The sequence below is a fragment of the Fusarium musae genome, chromosome 1 (assembly GCF_019915245.1).
Source record: "Fusarium musae strain F31 chromosome 1, whole genome shotgun sequence".
NCBI classification, from domain to species: domain Eukaryota; kingdom Fungi; phylum Ascomycota; class Sordariomycetes; order Hypocreales; family Nectriaceae; genus Fusarium; species Fusarium musae.
The window spans coordinates 5,191,858-5,208,830 of record NC_058387.1 but is presented as its reverse complement, the minus strand read 5'-3'; the positions used below and the strand labels follow the sequence as shown (position 1 = coordinate 5,208,830).

At 49.5% G+C, this 16,973-nt stretch overlaps 9 protein-coding genes across 9 annotated transcripts; 3 read left to right on the top strand and 6 right to left on the bottom strand.

The window, feature by feature from the left end:
* Positions 1 to 574: 574 nt before the first annotated feature.
* Positions 575 to 1,023, bottom strand: J7337_001551 (uncharacterized protein; the record flags this gene model as incomplete). Its single annotated transcript, XM_044819291.1, has 2 exons — positions 575 to 755; positions 935 to 1,023. The coding sequence occupies 2 exons, from the start codon at positions 1,021 to 1,023 to the stop codon at positions 575 to 577; spliced, it is 270 nt and encodes an 89-aa protein (XP_044686993.1).
* An 808-nt stretch (positions 1,024 to 1,831) lies between these two features.
* On the bottom strand, positions 1,832 to 2,839 carry J7337_001550 (uncharacterized protein; the record flags this gene model as incomplete). Its single annotated transcript, XM_044819290.1, has 3 exons — positions 1,832 to 2,298; positions 2,351 to 2,600; positions 2,666 to 2,839. 3 exons carry the CDS (start codon positions 2,837 to 2,839, stop codon positions 1,832 to 1,834), a joined length of 891 nt encoding a protein of 296 aa, XP_044686992.1.
* A 575-nt stretch (positions 2,840 to 3,414) lies between these two features.
* J7337_001549 (uncharacterized protein) lies at positions 3,415 to 4,864 on the bottom strand (the record flags this gene model as incomplete). Its single annotated transcript, XM_044819289.1, has 3 exons — positions 3,415 to 4,574; positions 4,624 to 4,785; positions 4,837 to 4,864. 3 exons carry the CDS (start codon positions 4,862 to 4,864, stop codon positions 3,415 to 3,417), a joined length of 1,350 nt encoding a protein of 449 aa, XP_044686991.1.
* Positions 4,865 to 6,152: 1,288 nt separating this feature from the next.
* On the top strand, positions 6,153 to 8,775 carry J7337_001548 (uncharacterized protein; the record flags this gene model as incomplete). Its single annotated transcript, XM_044819288.1, has 3 exons — positions 6,153 to 6,206; positions 6,267 to 7,359; positions 7,412 to 8,775. 3 exons carry the CDS (start codon positions 6,153 to 6,155, stop codon positions 8,773 to 8,775), a joined length of 2,511 nt encoding a protein of 836 aa, XP_044686990.1.
* Positions 8,776 to 9,461: 686 nt separating this feature from the next.
* Positions 9,462 to 9,992, top strand: J7337_001547 (uncharacterized protein; the record flags this gene model as incomplete). Its single annotated transcript, XM_044819287.1, has 2 exons — positions 9,462 to 9,762; positions 9,814 to 9,992. 2 exons carry the CDS (start codon positions 9,462 to 9,464, stop codon positions 9,990 to 9,992), a joined length of 480 nt encoding a protein of 159 aa, XP_044686989.1.
* Positions 9,993 to 10,179: 187 nt separating this feature from the next.
* Positions 10,180 to 10,652, bottom strand: SMG1 (Serine/threonine-protein kinase smg1; the record flags this gene model as incomplete). The annotated part of the gene is made up of 4 exons (XM_044819286.1): positions 10,180 to 10,257; positions 10,316 to 10,390; positions 10,437 to 10,525; positions 10,613 to 10,652. 4 exons carry the CDS (start codon positions 10,650 to 10,652, stop codon positions 10,180 to 10,182), a joined length of 282 nt encoding a protein of 93 aa, XP_044686988.1.
* A 198-nt stretch (positions 10,653 to 10,850) lies between these two features.
* Positions 10,851 to 12,305, top strand: J7337_001545 (uncharacterized protein; the record flags this gene model as incomplete). Its single annotated transcript, XM_044819285.1, has 1 exon — positions 10,851 to 12,305. One exon carries the CDS (start codon positions 10,851 to 10,853, stop codon positions 12,303 to 12,305), a length of 1,455 nt encoding a protein of 484 aa, XP_044686987.1.
* Positions 12,306 to 12,576: 271 nt separating this feature from the next.
* J7337_001544 (uncharacterized protein) lies at positions 12,577 to 14,339 on the bottom strand (the record flags this gene model as incomplete). The annotated part of the gene is made up of 6 exons (XM_044819284.1): positions 12,577 to 12,702; positions 12,754 to 13,240; positions 13,331 to 13,413; positions 13,482 to 13,823; positions 13,880 to 14,076; positions 14,126 to 14,339. 6 exons carry the CDS (start codon positions 14,337 to 14,339, stop codon positions 12,577 to 12,579), a joined length of 1,449 nt encoding a protein of 482 aa, XP_044686986.1.
* Positions 14,340 to 15,121: 782 nt separating this feature from the next.
* Positions 15,122 to 16,600, bottom strand: J7337_001543 (uncharacterized protein; the record flags this gene model as incomplete). Its single annotated transcript, XM_044819283.1, has 1 exon — positions 15,122 to 16,600. One exon carries the CDS (start codon positions 16,598 to 16,600, stop codon positions 15,122 to 15,124), a length of 1,479 nt encoding a protein of 492 aa, XP_044686985.1.
* Between the last annotated feature and the right edge of the window lie 373 nt (positions 16,601 to 16,973).

The window sequence follows — 16,973 nt, the reverse complement described above, 5'->3', positions numbered from 1 at the left end:
TTTGAAGCCTGGAAACACTGAAGACCCAGACCTCTCACTGTGTACAGTGGGCCTTTAGGTATTTTGGATTTTGAACACTACCACCCGCAGGGGAAATCAGGACAATTGAGATTAAAGCCTACATTAAGAAGACAGTACTAGTCCCCAGCGCTCAAATACATCCAGACGACCTATTTATGGCCGAAGAGCTATGTAGGTATACATAGCCTTGACCTTTGACCTTGTGTTAACTCCCACAATACTGAAATTGAAAACCTTGCTAATCGTATGTACCTCAGAAATCAAACTCCTACCCAAGCAAGACATAACGCGTCGATACGATACCCACGATCTATCCCTGAGCCCAAAGAAACCCAAATGCCCTTCTCCCGAACCGTATACGCCGAAGCGTCGTCCAAAGAGATCAAAACTCCTCCCATACAGAACGCCGATCCCATGTCAAGTTTTGCCCTCTCATCCAGGGGCTAGTCACTGAGCCCGCTCAGATCTGTCGGAAAATCACGTCTGAATCATAATTAGGCCGTAGTCGGCCTGGTACAGTGATCGAGGACTCGAGATGGCATCACTACGAGGTTCAGTCACAGCCCAAGTTCGGAGAGCGTGTGCTACTCTGGGCTGTGTATCGCTCAGAGGCCTCAGGAAACCTAGAGGGACGAGTCTCGGGGGCTTCTTCGTTTTCGTGGCTGGACTCGAATTCCAAGAAACGCTCGGAGTGGCGTTTTGGGCTACCCCAGGCAGCGCGGATGGAGTCTAGACTATACTGGAGACTGTCAGTATTTCATGCAAGTCCAATAAGTCTCTGCCATCGGTAGATTCAACCGCTGACTAGTTTCACTTAGATCTCTGTGTCTCACATCCATCGTAGGCGTTCTACGGAGTGAGCTTGAAAGGGTCAGCAACAAGACCCAAACCAGGGCCAATCTCCGCGACTTACTCTATGTAGAGGGCGGGTAGATCACGGAGCTCACGGGCGAAGCTCGACAGTTCATCATCCTCGAGTTGGCGCTGACACTCTTCGACCATTCGTGGAGAAAAGGCGATTGGAGAAGTGAGATCTCGCATATGATCAAAGCCGACTTGAACCGTGGTACTACCGGTGTCATTAACAGAATACGTCGAACTGTTGTCTTAAAGTTCACTGGATTCAGAGTTCGAGGAGCTCGTGTCTGAGCCCCTGTCGCAGGTTGAAGACTCGAGAGACTTCCGAGTCCGAGCTCGTGCTTGAACGTCTACTGCCGTTGTCCTTCTGGCTTCGAAGTGAAGAAATGGAACGAGTCATGTTGGTGCTGTGGTGATGGCAAGGCTCGTGACTCTGATGGTGAGCCTATGAGTCTGATTCCTCACTTATATCGTCTTCAAGATTCTGGTAAATGTCCACAGGAGTGATGAGATGAGGAACAAGAGTTGTGGCTGTGCTGAAATCAAGGGTTCATGGCCATTCTGCGACTCATTAGAAGGCTTGGATTCATTTATGGTTTCTTTCAAAAGTCGTTTCTGCAATATGGCTTTTGAGGTACTGACATGTTTGCAAGTCAGGTCTTTATTCATTCCGCTACCCGATGTAGTGTGACCACGACCTTACCATATGAATGTACAACTTCAAAGAAAACGCCGTTTGCTCCTTTCTACGAGCCTATACCGAACCAAGAATCACAATGCGGAGGACATTCACCCCTCGGAGGGGAAAAGTGAAGATAGTTGGTAAACCGATCCATTGAATTCCTTCGACTAACAAAGCTACAGTTTTCATCCTTTCACTTACCAAACAACGCCAAAGAAGAACACACGCGACCTTTCATCCAAGCCCGACTAAAAAATCCCATCTTCCCAATCATTGCTTCAGACCCGGAAGAGCATAGAGCTCCTGAGGCTTGCCCTGCGAATCACAGCTCGAAAACTTCCACCACTTTCCGTACCACGAACCCGCGATATTTGTCAGACCCCAGGAGATAGGCGCAGGCATTGGGGGCCAGTTAGCCCACATACCCTCCTCGGCGGTCCGATCCAAGTTCAAGAGGAAGAAAGGCACAACATCGAGAACGCCGGCCTTTGTGACTGTCTTCTTGCCCCATGTCTTGAAGGTCAGACCGGCGGCAGCGCCTTCGGGGGTGTCTTCCTTGGGAGCCTTGGGGTGGTTCGAAAGAGCGGCGATAGTGGAGATTTCGCTGTGGAAGTGATGCTCGAAGGGCTCCTTGAAGGCATCCATGAGCTTGATGACCTGAGCGCCATCGAGATCAGTGGGTAAGGCGAGGTTAGAGAGGTATGTGTTGAACTCGGCGAGGGGCGCAAGGAATGACTCTAAGATCTCCGTGTTAGTGACAAGGTACTAATTGAAGAGCAGGGTTCTTACCATGCTCATGATGGGTCTCGTCCCAAACTGGCTCGTCGCCGAGAAGCTCTTGGACCTTGGGGAAGAGGTTGTCCTCCTCATCATCGTGGTGCGATTTGACAAACTTGAACCAAGTCTGAGAATATCCAATGAAGTCGGCCTTGTCGGCGTCCTTCACATGAGGAGCTTGGAGGTAGATGGAATTGAAGCCACGAATGATGGCATTGTGCAAAAGCGCCATATGAGTGGCGCCTGTGGTGAAGAGATCGGTCTACCAAATTGAATAAGTCAGCATTGCCAATTACACCCTAAAGCACTTGAGTTCAATTGACTAACCTTCTTAGTCTCATACTGTGGTGTTGTCACCAGCTTCATAGGCCCATCAGCCCATGGCTGGCTACCAGTCGGTGAGGCGGACATATTAAGATACGGCGAATTGGCGATAAACACAGCAAGTCCAGCAAAAAAAGCCTGAGCTACAATAAAGAGGAGGATACGTTGGCCAGGCATGATGAAGGACACGAGAAGAGAGGAGAGGAGGGGGGGGGGAGATAAATGCGACAGAACAGGTACAACGAGGGACACGTTTGTCCGACTTGAGAGTGAGACAGCCACTCAAGATTCAGCTTCTGGACTCACTTCTTGATGGTTCGATAGCTCGTCATGTCATGGGAGCTCATGCGGGTGTGGGTGGGAGCTGATTAAAAGGGGATTTGTTATTGGGCGAAACACGAAAGACCCTGGAGCAAAGGGGGCCCAAGGGGGTAGCAGACGGACCATTTCGAAGGCCGGACCCCGGGAGTTCGGACTTTTGATGTGGGGCCGGCCGGGGTTCTTGATGCAAGTCCTCGGAAAGATATCATGGCGTCTCATGAAGTGTGAGTGTCTACATATACATACAGTGTAGTATCACTATGAAGAGTACAACAGTAGACAAATGAAATACGACTAACATTATCAATAACTGTATCGCTTCGCGTTACATTCAAAACTCCATTGCCCAATCCGAAAGACGCCATTGACAAGATGCCACCAATTTTACATTCTATGTACATCAGTTCTTTTAAACCGTCCCATAACTCCCTCTAGGCGAATGCTCCAACGGCAGCCATCAAGAGTGCACCGGCACAAACAGCCATGTAAGCCTGTAACCTCCTCTTGCCCTTCAAAATCTTGTAACTCTTCTCTGCCAAAAAGTCCTCCGCCAACAGTTGCACAAGGCCAGCATACAGCAGCAGTCCCGATGACACGGCGTTCATGAAGCCAACCACGAGCAAACCTCCTGCGCTCTTGGGGTCGTACATGCGATGCACGATAAGACCAATTGCTTGACCGATTGGTGTTGTGGTTCCGTAGGCGAGAACCATGAGCCATGGACGGAGAGATTTGCGGGGGAACTGAATTGCGGCGATGCGGCTGCCAAGGGCGAGGCCTTCAAAGGTTTGGTGGAAGCTGATAGCGACTAGGAAGACTACGAAGGCGGGGCCGGTAGCGACGGAGATGGCCATACCGATGAAGACGCTGTGAAAGAGAATTCCGGCCTCAAGCAAAAGGCACTGCAGTAGCTTTCTTTGTTGCTCTTCGGGGTTCTGTGGTCCGGGAGACATGGGCGTCATGGGTGTCATTGGCTCCTCCTCAGCCCCAACTCCCTCAGGCTTGAGCGATGCATAAGGTCCATGTCGGTGTCTCGTGCTGCTTGATCCAGCTGGTTCAAGCTCTTCCATATCCAAGTCAAGATCGGAGTCGTCATCGTTGAAATCATCGTTAAGCTTCTTGCCCTCCTGTCCCACTAGGGGTGAAGATCCGGGGAGAGGCGACACGCCAGCAACTAAGCCCTGACTCTCCATGTTCTCAAGATGAATATCCGGTGGTCGCGGTCCATGCCTCCTTTCAGACAGTCCAGCTGCATCCATCATGGGCAGCTCGCTCTCGTGTTCATCGTCCGAATCAAAATATCCATGATTGTGGGAGTGAGAGTGACCAGCTCCTCGGGCCGTAAGATACGATTCGATGCCGACGACAATGATAGCAGAGATCATAGCCACAAAACCTGGAAACGGCGTATATCCTTTGCTAAAGAAATCGGGGAGGCATGGGTCGGTCATAGACTCGAAAGCGGTCGGAAGGAGGTGGACGAAGGCCGTTGCCAGAAGGACACCGGTTCCAATGTGCTGGCAGTAGAATATCACGGTTTTCTGGCCTCGGCCGCGCATCGTTCGTCGCGAGAAAAGAGGGAATGCGCATGCTGGAAAGATATCAGTACCGTCTCAAAGCTCCCAATTGAACAAACCTACCTAACGTGCTCAGTGTCAAGATAAGGATCAATGCAAATACATGCGCCGAAGTATCATAAGAGCCCTTTGTCCTCGAACCGCATTCTGGTTTCTCGCCATCATCTTTGCGACGCTTCAACTCGGCGAGGATCAAATCTGTTGGAATTGAAGCCCATGACTCCCCTAGAAATTGTCAGTAAAGGGGCTCAACTAAAAAGTCATGAAGTGTAATACCTCGAGGCACCTCTGAATGGGCGCTCATCTTTTGACCGTAACTACCTGGTTTCCCTATAATTGCTGTTTTGTCGACAATGGCATCGCGGGAGAGGACACGATTACATGGAGGTCAATGTGTGTGTGTTGTGTCTTTGGCGTGCTATTTTTGTTTGCGTCACTGTTCTAGTTAGGTAATTTGAGTTGGAGTAGACGCAAACTCACATGTTTTGGGTTTGTTTGACCTGTTCTTTTCTTGGAGGCGCATAATCCTCGGCTGATGGTTTCAAGGGGCATATTTGTTTGTTTTACCAAGGGATGAAGCAAGGGTTGTGAATAAGAAACGTCAATAACCTCCTTTGTTTCCTCTTCAGGTATGAATAGGGACTTGTTGGTCTCTCTTTATACCAGACAATTTGAGAGTCTCCTGTTGCTTCATGGTGATGTGATGTACACCTAATGGCGCTATTCCTATTAGTGCTCCAACTCTGCAGCTGTCAATGGCGATCGTTCAGGGGCCCCAGGTGATGCTACAGTTGGGGGGTCCAACAAGACACAGGCCAGACTGAGGCTTTGCAACACAACCACGGACTGAAGTACGTGACTGAACCTAATTACGGTAATTTTCCGACATTTACACCAAGTTCTGACAGAATTTAAGATGTTTGTTTCAATATACATAAACATTGCGTGCAAGTGTACTTCTATTATTATCGGTTAACTATTAGTGACCCTCCCGGAACTTAGGAGCGAGGAGCCGACGTTCTCCACTGAAGCTCTGGAAGGACGGGACACTTGTATTTAGCCGATGGTGACACTCACTGGCCTCGCCTTGTATCGTACTTCTATGCACAAGACACAACTGTAGAGTGCAACTCAAAGTCGTTCTAAGCTTAGACAAACAGGCAACGGCTAATCAAACGACTCCAGAACTCTAATTACGAGAAAAAGCCATATTTAACTAGACCATCTCGATACTTTCAAGGCTATTCACTGGGAAAGCTCCGTCTGATCATCGGAATAGCCTCGGATCGGTACCATTAGCATCGATAGAGTCACCACTAAACCAAGGAACCACCTTGTCCGCGATCCAATGGCACAACACGGCATCCTACGCAGATGCACGTAAAGCGGGTACTCGATGGCCACATGAGTGCCCATTCTTCGGTTGAACGACGGATCACTCGGGTCATGTACATGCGAGCTCACTATCCTGGGGAAGTCGTCATGGCGTTGAGGGGTTGGCCATCCTGCTATTAAAGAGCTGCCTTGTCCTCGTTTCACAAGATGTGACTCTCCTTCACTCCTCTTCAGTCAATTGACTTCTCATTATCAACATGGCCTCTGTTGATATCCAGTCCATCCTCTCTTCTCTCACTCTTGAGGAGAAGGTATGTTTGGCTTACATCCTATCATATCCTCATTCAACTAACTGATCACTTCACTCACAGATCTCACTCCTCGCTGGAAAGGACCTTTGGGAGACAGTCCCCATTTCCCCCAAGGGCGTACCTAATGTCAAAGTCTCAGATGGTCCCAACGGCGCTCGAGGAGCTGCCTTTGCTGGCGGTACATCAGCTGCTTGCTTCCCTGCCGCTTGTTTGATGGCATCAACCTTCGATGTCAACCTTGCCAAGAGGATCGGCACTGCCCTCGCCGAGGAAACACACTCCAAGGGCGCCCGGTGTCTTCTCGCACCTACCATGTGCCTTCATCGTCATCCCCTAGGCGGTCGCAACTTTGAGTCGTTCTCAGAGGATCCTTTCCTGACTGGCAAGATGGCCGCCAGAGTTGTGGAGGGTCTCCAGGACAAGGGTGTTTCGGCTACTATCAAGCACTTTGCTGCTAACGAGCAGGAGACAGAGCGCTTGACTGTCGATGAAACCATCAGCGAGAGGACCTTGCGAGAGCTTTACCTCCGACCATTTGAGATTACAATCAAGGAGGCCAATCCCTGGGCTGTGATGACTTCTTATAACCAGGTCAATGGACACCATGCCGACTCCAACGAGTTCCTGCTAAAGAAAGTCCTCCGAGGCGACTGGGGATGGGATGGTCTCGTTATGAGCGACTGGGGTGGTGTCAACTCTACAGCTGAGTCTCTCGAAGCTGGTCTCGATCTCGAGATGCCTGGTCCTACTCGTTGGAGGAAGACCGAGGATGTCATCGCAGCTATCAAGGCTGGCAAGACTTCTGAGGAGACCATCAACGAGCGTGCAAAGCGTGTGCTCAAGTTCCTCGAGCGTCTCAACTGCTTCAAGGACCCTAGCATTCCTGACGAGAAGGCTATCAACAACCCCAAGCATCAGGCTCTTATTCGAGAAGCTGGATCCAAGGGTATCGTTCTGCTGAAGAACCAAGACAATGTTCTTCCTTTGTCGAAAGACAAGGTCAAGGGCAAGAAGATTGCCCTGCTAGGCCACGCCAAGATTGGTCTCGCTCATGGTGGCGGCAGTGCATCTGTCAACGCTCACTACAAGGTTACCCCTTGGGATGCTCTTCACGAAGCTCTCGGTGACAGTGCAGAGTTCTCGTATGCTAAGGGTAAGCATATCCAGAAGCGAAAACTAGGGAACGATAACTAACAGTGCCATAGGAGCTCACACATTCCGAATGCTTCCCCCTATCGCCGAGAACGTTGTCGACTTGGACGGCAACCCCGGTTTTACTTTCAAGATCTTCGAACCTGGCAACCCTGAGCCTATTGAAGTCAAGCCTGCTCATCCCGACTCTGAAGTTTCCGTTTTAAGCAGCTTTGGTTTTAGCAACAAGGATGTCACCCTCGAGGGTACCTTCACAGCCCAGGAGACCGCCAAGTACTACTTTACCGCCTCTGGTCTGGGACCGAGTAAGCTTATCATCGACGGCAAGGTCGTCTTCGAGCAGAAGGAGAACTCCAAGGATGCAATGGGTTTCCTGTTCGGCGGTGATAACCCTCCCGAGTTCAAGGTCTCCTTGGAGGCGGGACGCAAGTACAAGCTCGCTATGCACACTTCACCCCCTGCTGCCAAGGACGGAGAGGATCTTGATCTTGGTATCTTGGAGGGACGAGTTGGTCTGCGAGTAGGATATATGTCCGAGGCGGTGCATGACTATGACCTCCTCTCGGAAGCTATCGACGTCGCCAAGGACGCCGACTATGCCATTGTCTTCACTGGTCACGAGCCATTCTGGGAGACTGAGGGCCAGGACCAAGTCAGCTTTAACCTGCCCAAGGACGGTAGCCAGGACCGCCTGATTGCCAAGGTTGCTGAGGTCAATCCCAACACCATTGTCGTCAACTCGACTGGTGTCGCCATTGCTATGCCCTGGTTGGAAAAGATCCAGGGTCTTGTCCAGACGTGGTTCCCTGGTCAGGAGGCTGGCAACTCCATCGCAGATGTGCTGACAGGTGCCCAAACCCCTGAAGGCCACCTTACCTGCACATTCCCCAAGAAGATCGAGGACTGCCCTGCGTATGGCAACTTCCCCGGAAAGCACGTTGATGGCAGACTGAGGGTGACGTACGGCGAGGGTGTCTTTATCGGCTACCGCTACTTCGATTGCCTTTCCGCCGACAAGGTCAACTTCCCCTTCGGTTTCGGTCTCTCTTACACCACATTCGACTACTCCGACCTGGAGGTTAAGGAGTCTAGCGGTGACTACAGTGTCAGCGTTAAGGTTTCCAACACGGGCAAGGTCGTCGGCGCCATCGCTGTGCAAGTCTACGTGGGAGCTGCTCAGACTGCTAAGGGCGATCCTCTGAAGCAACTGGCTGCCTTTGAGAAGGTAACACTTAAGCCTGGTGAGAGCACAAAGGTTGACATACCTGTCCGTACTCGTGACTTTGCTTTCTTTGATGAGTCGGCGAAGAAGTGGGTGGTTAAGGGTGGTGATTACAAGTTCATGATTGGAAGATCTGCCGGTGATATTGCTTTGGAGTCAAAGATTGCTGTTAAGGAGAAGTCATTCGACCCATGATTACAGATATTTAAAAGCATGTGTAGCGTTATCAAATCGAATCCATTTAATCATAAATCAATCCCCGAATGCTGCCCGGCTACCTATTCACCACCAAGTTCTCTGAAGTGTGTTGTAAGTGAGCTATCTGTGTGTGCTTACCCTAAAGGGCAATTTGTTTGATAAATTTACACAACTGGATCTTCACGATTTAGAAAGTCAAATATACTTTTCTTGAAATATACATGCCTTCACCTGTAAACTTTTTGTCATCCCTCTATATTACATATACTTGTGAGTGTTGTGCTATGGATCCTCTGTTAGTGGTTAACTATTTAACAATCAACATTGGCTTTTACCCAGTCCAACAAGAAAAAAGTCGATATTTTCATAAGTATATCACAAGAGCAAGTGCCCAGCACTCTAGTCTGTCTTACTGAACTAACGACTCTTTCTTCAGAATTACTATATTGGGTGAAAGGCATTTGTAATCTGACCTGTGATGTTGCCGTACAACCTTAATCCGGGGTAAAAGTTCCGGGTCGGCCTGCAGCCCGTCATCATCACCTACGTAAGTAGCTTCGATATAAAGTGCAAGCCCTCTTGCCTCCAACCTAACTACACAATCAATTTCAAGTCCTCTTTCAATATCACCACTATACATATCTCAAAGCTTGTTTACTCTCTTCTCTTTAAAAAGTCACGTCATGGGAGAAGACGCCCCGCAGGACACCCCGCAGAAGCAATGGTGGGAGGAATTCCCTGAGCCAAAGGCCAAATGCCCTCGAACGGACCCTTCAATTGTCGCAAAGCTTATTGAAGTGAATGCAGCTTCCGGAAAGAATGCTCACAGGGAGTTTTTGCTAGTAGATGTTCGAAGGACGGACTGGGAGGGCGGCACTATCACTACATCCGTCAATCTCCCCGCTCATACGTTGTATCAGACCCGTCCTCAGATCTATCAGCTTGTCAAACAGGCGGGTATCAAGAGAATCATCTTTTATTGCGGTAAGTCATCGCCTAATAAGCCAAACCGATCTGGTACTCATTGTTACCCAGGAAGCTGCGGTAGTCGAGGCCCCCGATGTGCTGGTTGGATGCAGGACTACCTCGATGAAGTTGAAGAGACGGAGATCAAGGCTGAAATTCTGATTGGAGGTATCAAGGGTTGGCAAAAGGCATATGCTGGCCAGTTGATGGACTCCTATGACGAGAAGGTTTGGGAGAAGAAGGAGTAAGGTAGTGTAGTGTTTGGCTGGACATGGTGTAACATAACAATTCGAGGATATCCTTCCTCTCTTGATATCTAGTAAGATGTGACCCAAACAAACTGCCCTCAAGGACTTGTCTCATTTTCGACCTTAACGCCAAGAAAGATCACATAATTTCCGTCGTCTCTTCTAGTGTTTCCGCCATTCTTCAGGATCATCGTTCTCCACGTCGGTCGTCGCCGCCGATTCTCTCGAGAGCCTCGAGCATCACTACCGAGTTACCACGGATGACCTATCCAAATGTTAGTATCTTGTCTTCTATGGTCCGAAAGTGCGTCGGGAAAACGTACAACCATGCCAATTCTCTCCTTCTCTCCTCCATCCTTTTCCTCCACCGCTTCGTCGAGGACAATGTTCAGGAAGACCTGTTTCCATTAGTTCTGTTTATACAATCGCACGGATATTGCTCACATCGTAACCTCGGAGGATACCGATGACCTTTCGGCTGCCGTTCAACTGGACGAACAGTCTCTTGTCAAGGTACTGTTTAGAAAAGTTAGCTATGGATCAGCAGCAATAGGTCGCAATGCTTCAGTCCGGGAGAAGTGCGGAGGACAACGCTGAGGAGCATGCGACACGAAAAAGACCAAGACTTGCCTTCTTCAGCTCAGGTTGTGCGGGCGCCATCTTGAGCAATAAATGGTTGAATAGTTGGATGCTGTTTCATGCGACGCGATCGCGGCCTAGAGCTATCTCCATTTCTCTGGGCGGAAATTCAACATCACGTGCTGATAAGATATCGAGCCAAAATGCACGTCACTTTCATCCGCGTCGCGAACTTTCTGCTTCTCAGCTATTGCGCCAACATTAAAAGACAATCGCATCATGAGTTTTTCTGCGAAACGAAAGGCCAAGGTCATCAAGATCGCCGATGAGGACTCCAGCGAAAATGCCGCCTCAGTAACAGGTGGCGACAGTGCTGGTATCGATGGTGAGTATTTCCAGAACTTCAAAATGCGACTCTTGCTGATGGGATCAAGGCTGACCCTCGCGAATACAGAACCTGTTAAACCAGTGTTTGGCGCAAAAGCTGGCCGTAAACCATTCCGACAGTCGGGGCTGAGGAAGAGCTTCAATCCTGCTGATAGTGAGGGCCTGGGAGACGCACCAGCCGCGAACGACGACGAGGATGACGGACCAGTAGTGGTTCGACCAGCGATAAGTCGATCAGGATCTTTGAAGGGGAAGAAAAAATCGAACAAATCATCACGATTGTCCTTTGGTGGAGACGATAGCGCTGCAGGAGATGACGAGACCACCGAGGCATTCACTCCTAAGAAGTTACCATTGGGGCGAGCATTGGAAAACAGCGCTATCAAAAGAGGACTGGGGACGAAAGGCCTTCCCATGAGGACTATTGGGGACGATGACGACCGGCCCAAATACAGCAAAGAATACCTTGAAGAGTTGCAATCATCCACACCAAATACTCCACAAAGGCCGTCAACACTGCCTCCCGATGACGCCGATTTTATGGACCTGGATGCTTCTGAACTTGAAGGCGCGGTTGTTGTTGATTCGTCAGAGTTTAACCAACCACAACCAACGGCTATTCTAACAGAAGCCGAGATTCTAGAAAAGAAGGAACGGCGTAAACGATTAGCTTTGGAGAAGGACTTCCTATCGGTTGAAGATGATGAAGACCCATTTGGTCGCAAAAAGAAGGACGATACACGGTTAATAGCCGAGGACGAGGATCTAGGCGAAGGTTTCGACAATTACGTTGAAGATGGTGGGCTTTCCCTGGGAAGGCGTGCCGAAAAGGAGAGGCGGAAACAAGATCGCAAGATGATGGAAGAGCTCATCACAGCTGCCGAGGGGCACACTTCAGATTCCTCCTCCGATAGCGATGCTGAGAGACGAATCGCATACGAGGCTGCACAGACACGTGCAGGTATGGATGGCTTGAAGAAACCTCGGAAAGATCCTAGTCAGGATTTGTTACAAGCGCCACCCAAGATATCACCTCTACCAAGCTTGACGGAATGTCTAGCTCGTCTGCAAACCACGTTAAAGGGCATGGAGGAGGAGATGAAGGGGAAGCAAAACCGTGTCCAGAAGCTTAAGAAGGAACGCGAGGATATTGTGAAGAGAGAAGGGGAGGTACAAGCTCTGCTGGATGAGACGGGTAAGAAATACCAAGAGGCTATGGGACAAGGAAAGGTCGTTGAAGGCAAGGGCGTAGAAATCCCACCAAATGCGCCTGTGGAAATGGTGGGAGCCAGAGGGCTTGAGACACTTGGCACGCCATCAAGGAAACCTGAGGAAGAGGGGATTTGAGCATAGAGTGGCGGAGACTTTTCTCATTCTACTCAGTCGATTCGAGACAGGTGTAATTGCTTGTCATATGTATTATTCGAATAAACGAATACCCAGTCAAACTCACGAGAGGTATTGCAAATGTGATCTCTTGTGTGACCTCATGTAAATCGAGGCCGGCTTTAGATCTACAAAATGTCAAATCCAGAGGACTAATATGCTACAACGAAGATCTAAGATATGAGATAGATACAGATTACCGCTTCTCGTCTAGTTAATCGCACATTGGAAGTTAGTTCTCTTCATCATCACGCCTGGTGATTGTGATCCAAAAGTCTGAAGCAAAGAGGAATACGGAAGTCTGGGTCTTGATAGGCCTTTCAGCGTTAAATATAGCAAAGTCGTAGCGTTTAAACAGCTGGCATCTGTTAGCATATCTATGTGAGGTGCTTTGTACAGGCGTACATACCTCAAAAACAGCCTTGTGAATCTCCATGAGAGCAATCGGCTTTCCCAAACACGAGTATTTCCCGTGTCCGAAATGTGTGTCCAACGCCGCTATCATATCTCTTAGCCTGTCCTCATCAGCGAGTAGCCATCGCTCAGGGCGGAAAACATCAGCATCATCGCCCCAGACAAGCCGTGATCGACCGACAGCGTAGAACCCCTGGCCAACTTGCGTTCCGCCGGGAACGAAGAAGCCGTTGACGGTATCACCTTCGGGAGGGACTTGCTTGAAACCGAGACCAGCTACTGGCGGCCACATGCGCAATCCTTCGCGAACGACGGCTTGAAGATATGGTAGTGTTTGTGTCTGTGCCCAGGAGATGGGATTGCTAACTGACGAGGCGACCTTTCGAATCTCGGCGATGAGGGAGCGGTATGCGTTTGGATTTGTGATCAAGGAGAGTATGATCATCCGAAGCGCGTGTGCTGTTGTGTTAGAACCAGCGATACTGAGGTTGGTCAATTAGAGTCTTTGGAGTGGTTTGAGCGAACTTGCATTGAGATGAAGGCTTGTTGGATAAGTTCCTCCTCATTCATACCGTTGCTGATATGCATCTGCATCATATCTTTCCTCGTCGTGACCCCCTCGGACAGTCTTTTGCGAACAAAGTGCCTCGCGAAGCTACAAAAGTCAGCTTGCGTTATGGTTAACTGAGATACAACTCACCCCATTAGTCGCCCGAAGCCAACCTGGTCCTCCTCCCGTGGTAGCAAAAGATTTAGCGGCCACTGGTGAACAACCCTTCCTAGCCAGGGGTAGACGGATACCAGGTTCAAGACCGGCAGTGAACTAGCATTTATCTCATTGTATTGGTAGAGATCTTCATCTTTTGTCAAGTAGCCAAATGGTTCACCGAAAGATACGTCGCCGATGACATCCAGGGCAAAGAACTGTGTCTTTTCGGCAAGGTCAAGAGGTCGTGATTCGCTTGTAGTTGAAAGGTACTTTCGGTCGATGAGCGAGATGAAGTTGAGGAGTTGACGATTAATGCCTGCCTCGAAACCGAAACCTTCATTTTCTTTGTAAGAATACTTAAGAAGCTATTAGTATCTATCTCAAGAGCGTTGCGATGGTAGAGTTGACTTACACCAGGTGCCATCTTTGCTCTCATGAATTTATGCTTTGCTTCATCCCTCTCAGAGACGACATTATCAACACCAGGAACTATCCTGCCACTGCTATAAAAGTCCCCTTTTGTATAAGTGCTTCGCACAGCGGACATGTTGCGCAGCACAACAGGGTCTGTTGAGAGCACCTCATTGGGGCCAATACGAACAAGAGGGCCTATTGATTGTTAGTGATTTTAGGTAGTGTTTTGATGGGTATGTCGTACCAAACTGATCAGCTGCGTTCTTTAAATGCTCATGATAGCGACCGCTGAGAGCCCCTCGACACTGCCACCATGAAGTCCATCCTGCGCTGGCCGGGCCAGGAATATGGCGTAGACGAGACCAGCGACGAACAACACGAAATAGCTGAGCGATAAGTAACACAAGGGTAACCCGCAGACAGATCCTGGTTAGCGGTTGATCTGTCAGAAATCCCATGGTTACAGATCAATTGGCCGTGTCAAGGTGTGTTGTAGGTCTGAATAATGACGAGTGCGAGCACGTTAAGTAGATGATATGTGACCTGTGACTTACCAGTCTCGATCTGCCTGGATCGACCAAGACCAAGACTAGATTAGTCTAAACCCCGGCCCGCGTGGATGCCATGAAGCGGCGTAGGATCAGGCGTCCCATTATTTCACCTCTTCAGATTCGTCAAACTGAAGACATTGATAGAAGTTGGCGTGCATAAGGCAGGGTTGTTTCAAGCAAGGGATATGACCGAGAGTAGCACTTCTGGGCTGTTGTCAGCATGTGCTAAATGAAGAAGTACAAATGAATCTTTATCGTGATCGAGATTGTTTGATTGTGAAAGTAAACGAATCGGAGAATAACTCGGTAGTAAAAGAACCAATCGCGGGGGTTGACGCAAGTGTCCGAAGACGGGGAAGAGCTTGAGGCGTTTTGCTTCGATTGTGCTAGCTCTAGGCCCAAGCCCGACTTTGACTATAGAGGTATCTTCAGCAGCCAATAGCCCTGGCAGAAAGGAAGACGAACAGAGTATCATTTTGGATGCTCAGAATTGGTCAGCATGAATTAGATGTAAGATATGAAATTACAAGGATTTAGATAAGCTTATAAGTTAATGCCATTTTCATCATTCATAAATCGTGTCAGCTAGTAATCCTCCAGCAACGTCGGATCCAGGCAAACGCCATCAAGATCCAACAATCCCGAAAAGCAAACTCTTGGCGTTATTGTTTCTCTCTAATATCCACACTTCAGATATCCTTCTTTCTTTGTCCTCCGCTGTAGAGAAGCCCACTCGTCATATCACCCATCAACCACGCCCACCAATCCTTGGCCAAGTTCACCCGTCCATACCATGGACCTTCATCAGTCACCTTTGGCATACGGTCCGCAGCTTTGACGAAATAGCTGCTGGTAGCATTGACGGGTAGCTTCTGCGGCTTGCTCTTATCCTTTTCACTCAGCACGGGCATAACACTCGTTGATCCCGTCTTCTCCATTTCCTTGATAACGCTTATCAATGTCTTGGCCATAATGTCGGCCCCAGGTGTCCAAGATGTTGTCACGTAGCCCATCACGAAGCCCATGTTAGGGACAGAGTCGACCATGCAGCCACGCCAGGCGTAATGTGAGCCAACCTCGATAGGCTGCCCGTCTACCAACGGGGTTATGCCGCCGAAGAGTTGGAAGTACAACCCTGTTGCGGTAACGATGATATCGGCTTCGAGCTTGCGACCAGATTTGAGCAAGATACCGTCCTTTGTGACAGTCTCGATTGTGTCTGTCACAATCTCGCAATTGCCCTGATGCAGGGCCTTGAAGAAGTCCTCATCTGGACACATGCAGAGTCGTTGTTGGAAAGGATTGTACCTGGGGTTAAAGTGAACATTGACGTCAATGTCCTTGGGCAGTGCCTTTTGCATCTCCCCCATCAAGACCTTGCGACCCAATGCAGGGAAGTTGAGTAGAAACTGAGTGGAAAAGACTTCGGCCAACACGTCTTTCCAATACACCAGCCAGTATGCTAATGAGAAGGGAAGCATAGACTTCAAGCAAGAGTCGATGGTGGAAGTTGTAGGTCGGGAGATGACGAAGGATGGACTGCGCTGGAGCATAGTCACCATATCTGCCTTCTCAGCAAGCGATGGGACGATTGTGATCGCTGTGGCTCCTGATCCGATGACGATGACGCGCTTGCCAGAGTAGTCGAGATCTTCGGGCCACCATTGAGGGTGAACGACCTGTCCCCCGAAGCCCTTGAGACCAGGAATTGTCGTCGGAAAAGCCTTGTCGTACGCATAATAACCCACGCAGCTGATGACGAAGTTGGCGATATAGGTCTTTTGCTGACCGTCCGCATCGACTTCTATCTTCCAATTCTGCTCGTCTGTCCGCCATTCGCACGCCAGCATCTTATGCCGGAAGCGAATCCTGTCCCTTAAGCCTGCTGCGTCAACAGCCTCCTCCAGATAGTCCACGATCTCGCCCGCCTGCGCCATCTTATGCTTATGTTTCCAAGGATACCATGACAGACCAAAAGCTGTCATGAAGGAGTCGGATCGAAAGCCCGGGTAGCGAAAGAAGCGCCATGTTCCGCCAATGGCTGATTGCGCCTCGAGGATCGTGTACGAGCGGTGGGGGAGTCTCTGGTTGAGAACGTGGGCGGTGTTAATACCAGAGAGGCCAGCTCCTATAACGAGAATGTCGTGGTGTTCTGTTGGTTCTTCCATTGCTGCGAGGTTGTGAGACGACGATGTTGGAGATGCCGTGCGAGAGGTGGGAGGTGTTGAGAAGTGAAACTGGTGTTGAGAAATTGCGCTCTGAAAGTACATGTACAGCACTTGATCTAAGGTGTTAGTCCCTGTTACGGGAGATAATTACAGGGGGCTCCACTATAGCTTAGTCATTGTTATAAGGGACCTCTTCAGGGCTTGTGGCCCACTGTAGCAACTTAGCTCAATTAACATCATTTGCACCGCTGCGTAACCACTTTCGATTTATCCCGCAGTTAATTGACGCCACTAAGCCATTTAACTGCCTTTGAGCCAATTGCAGTAAACTAAAGCATCTTATAGCCAGAATCAGCATCGTACGAGGTGTTTT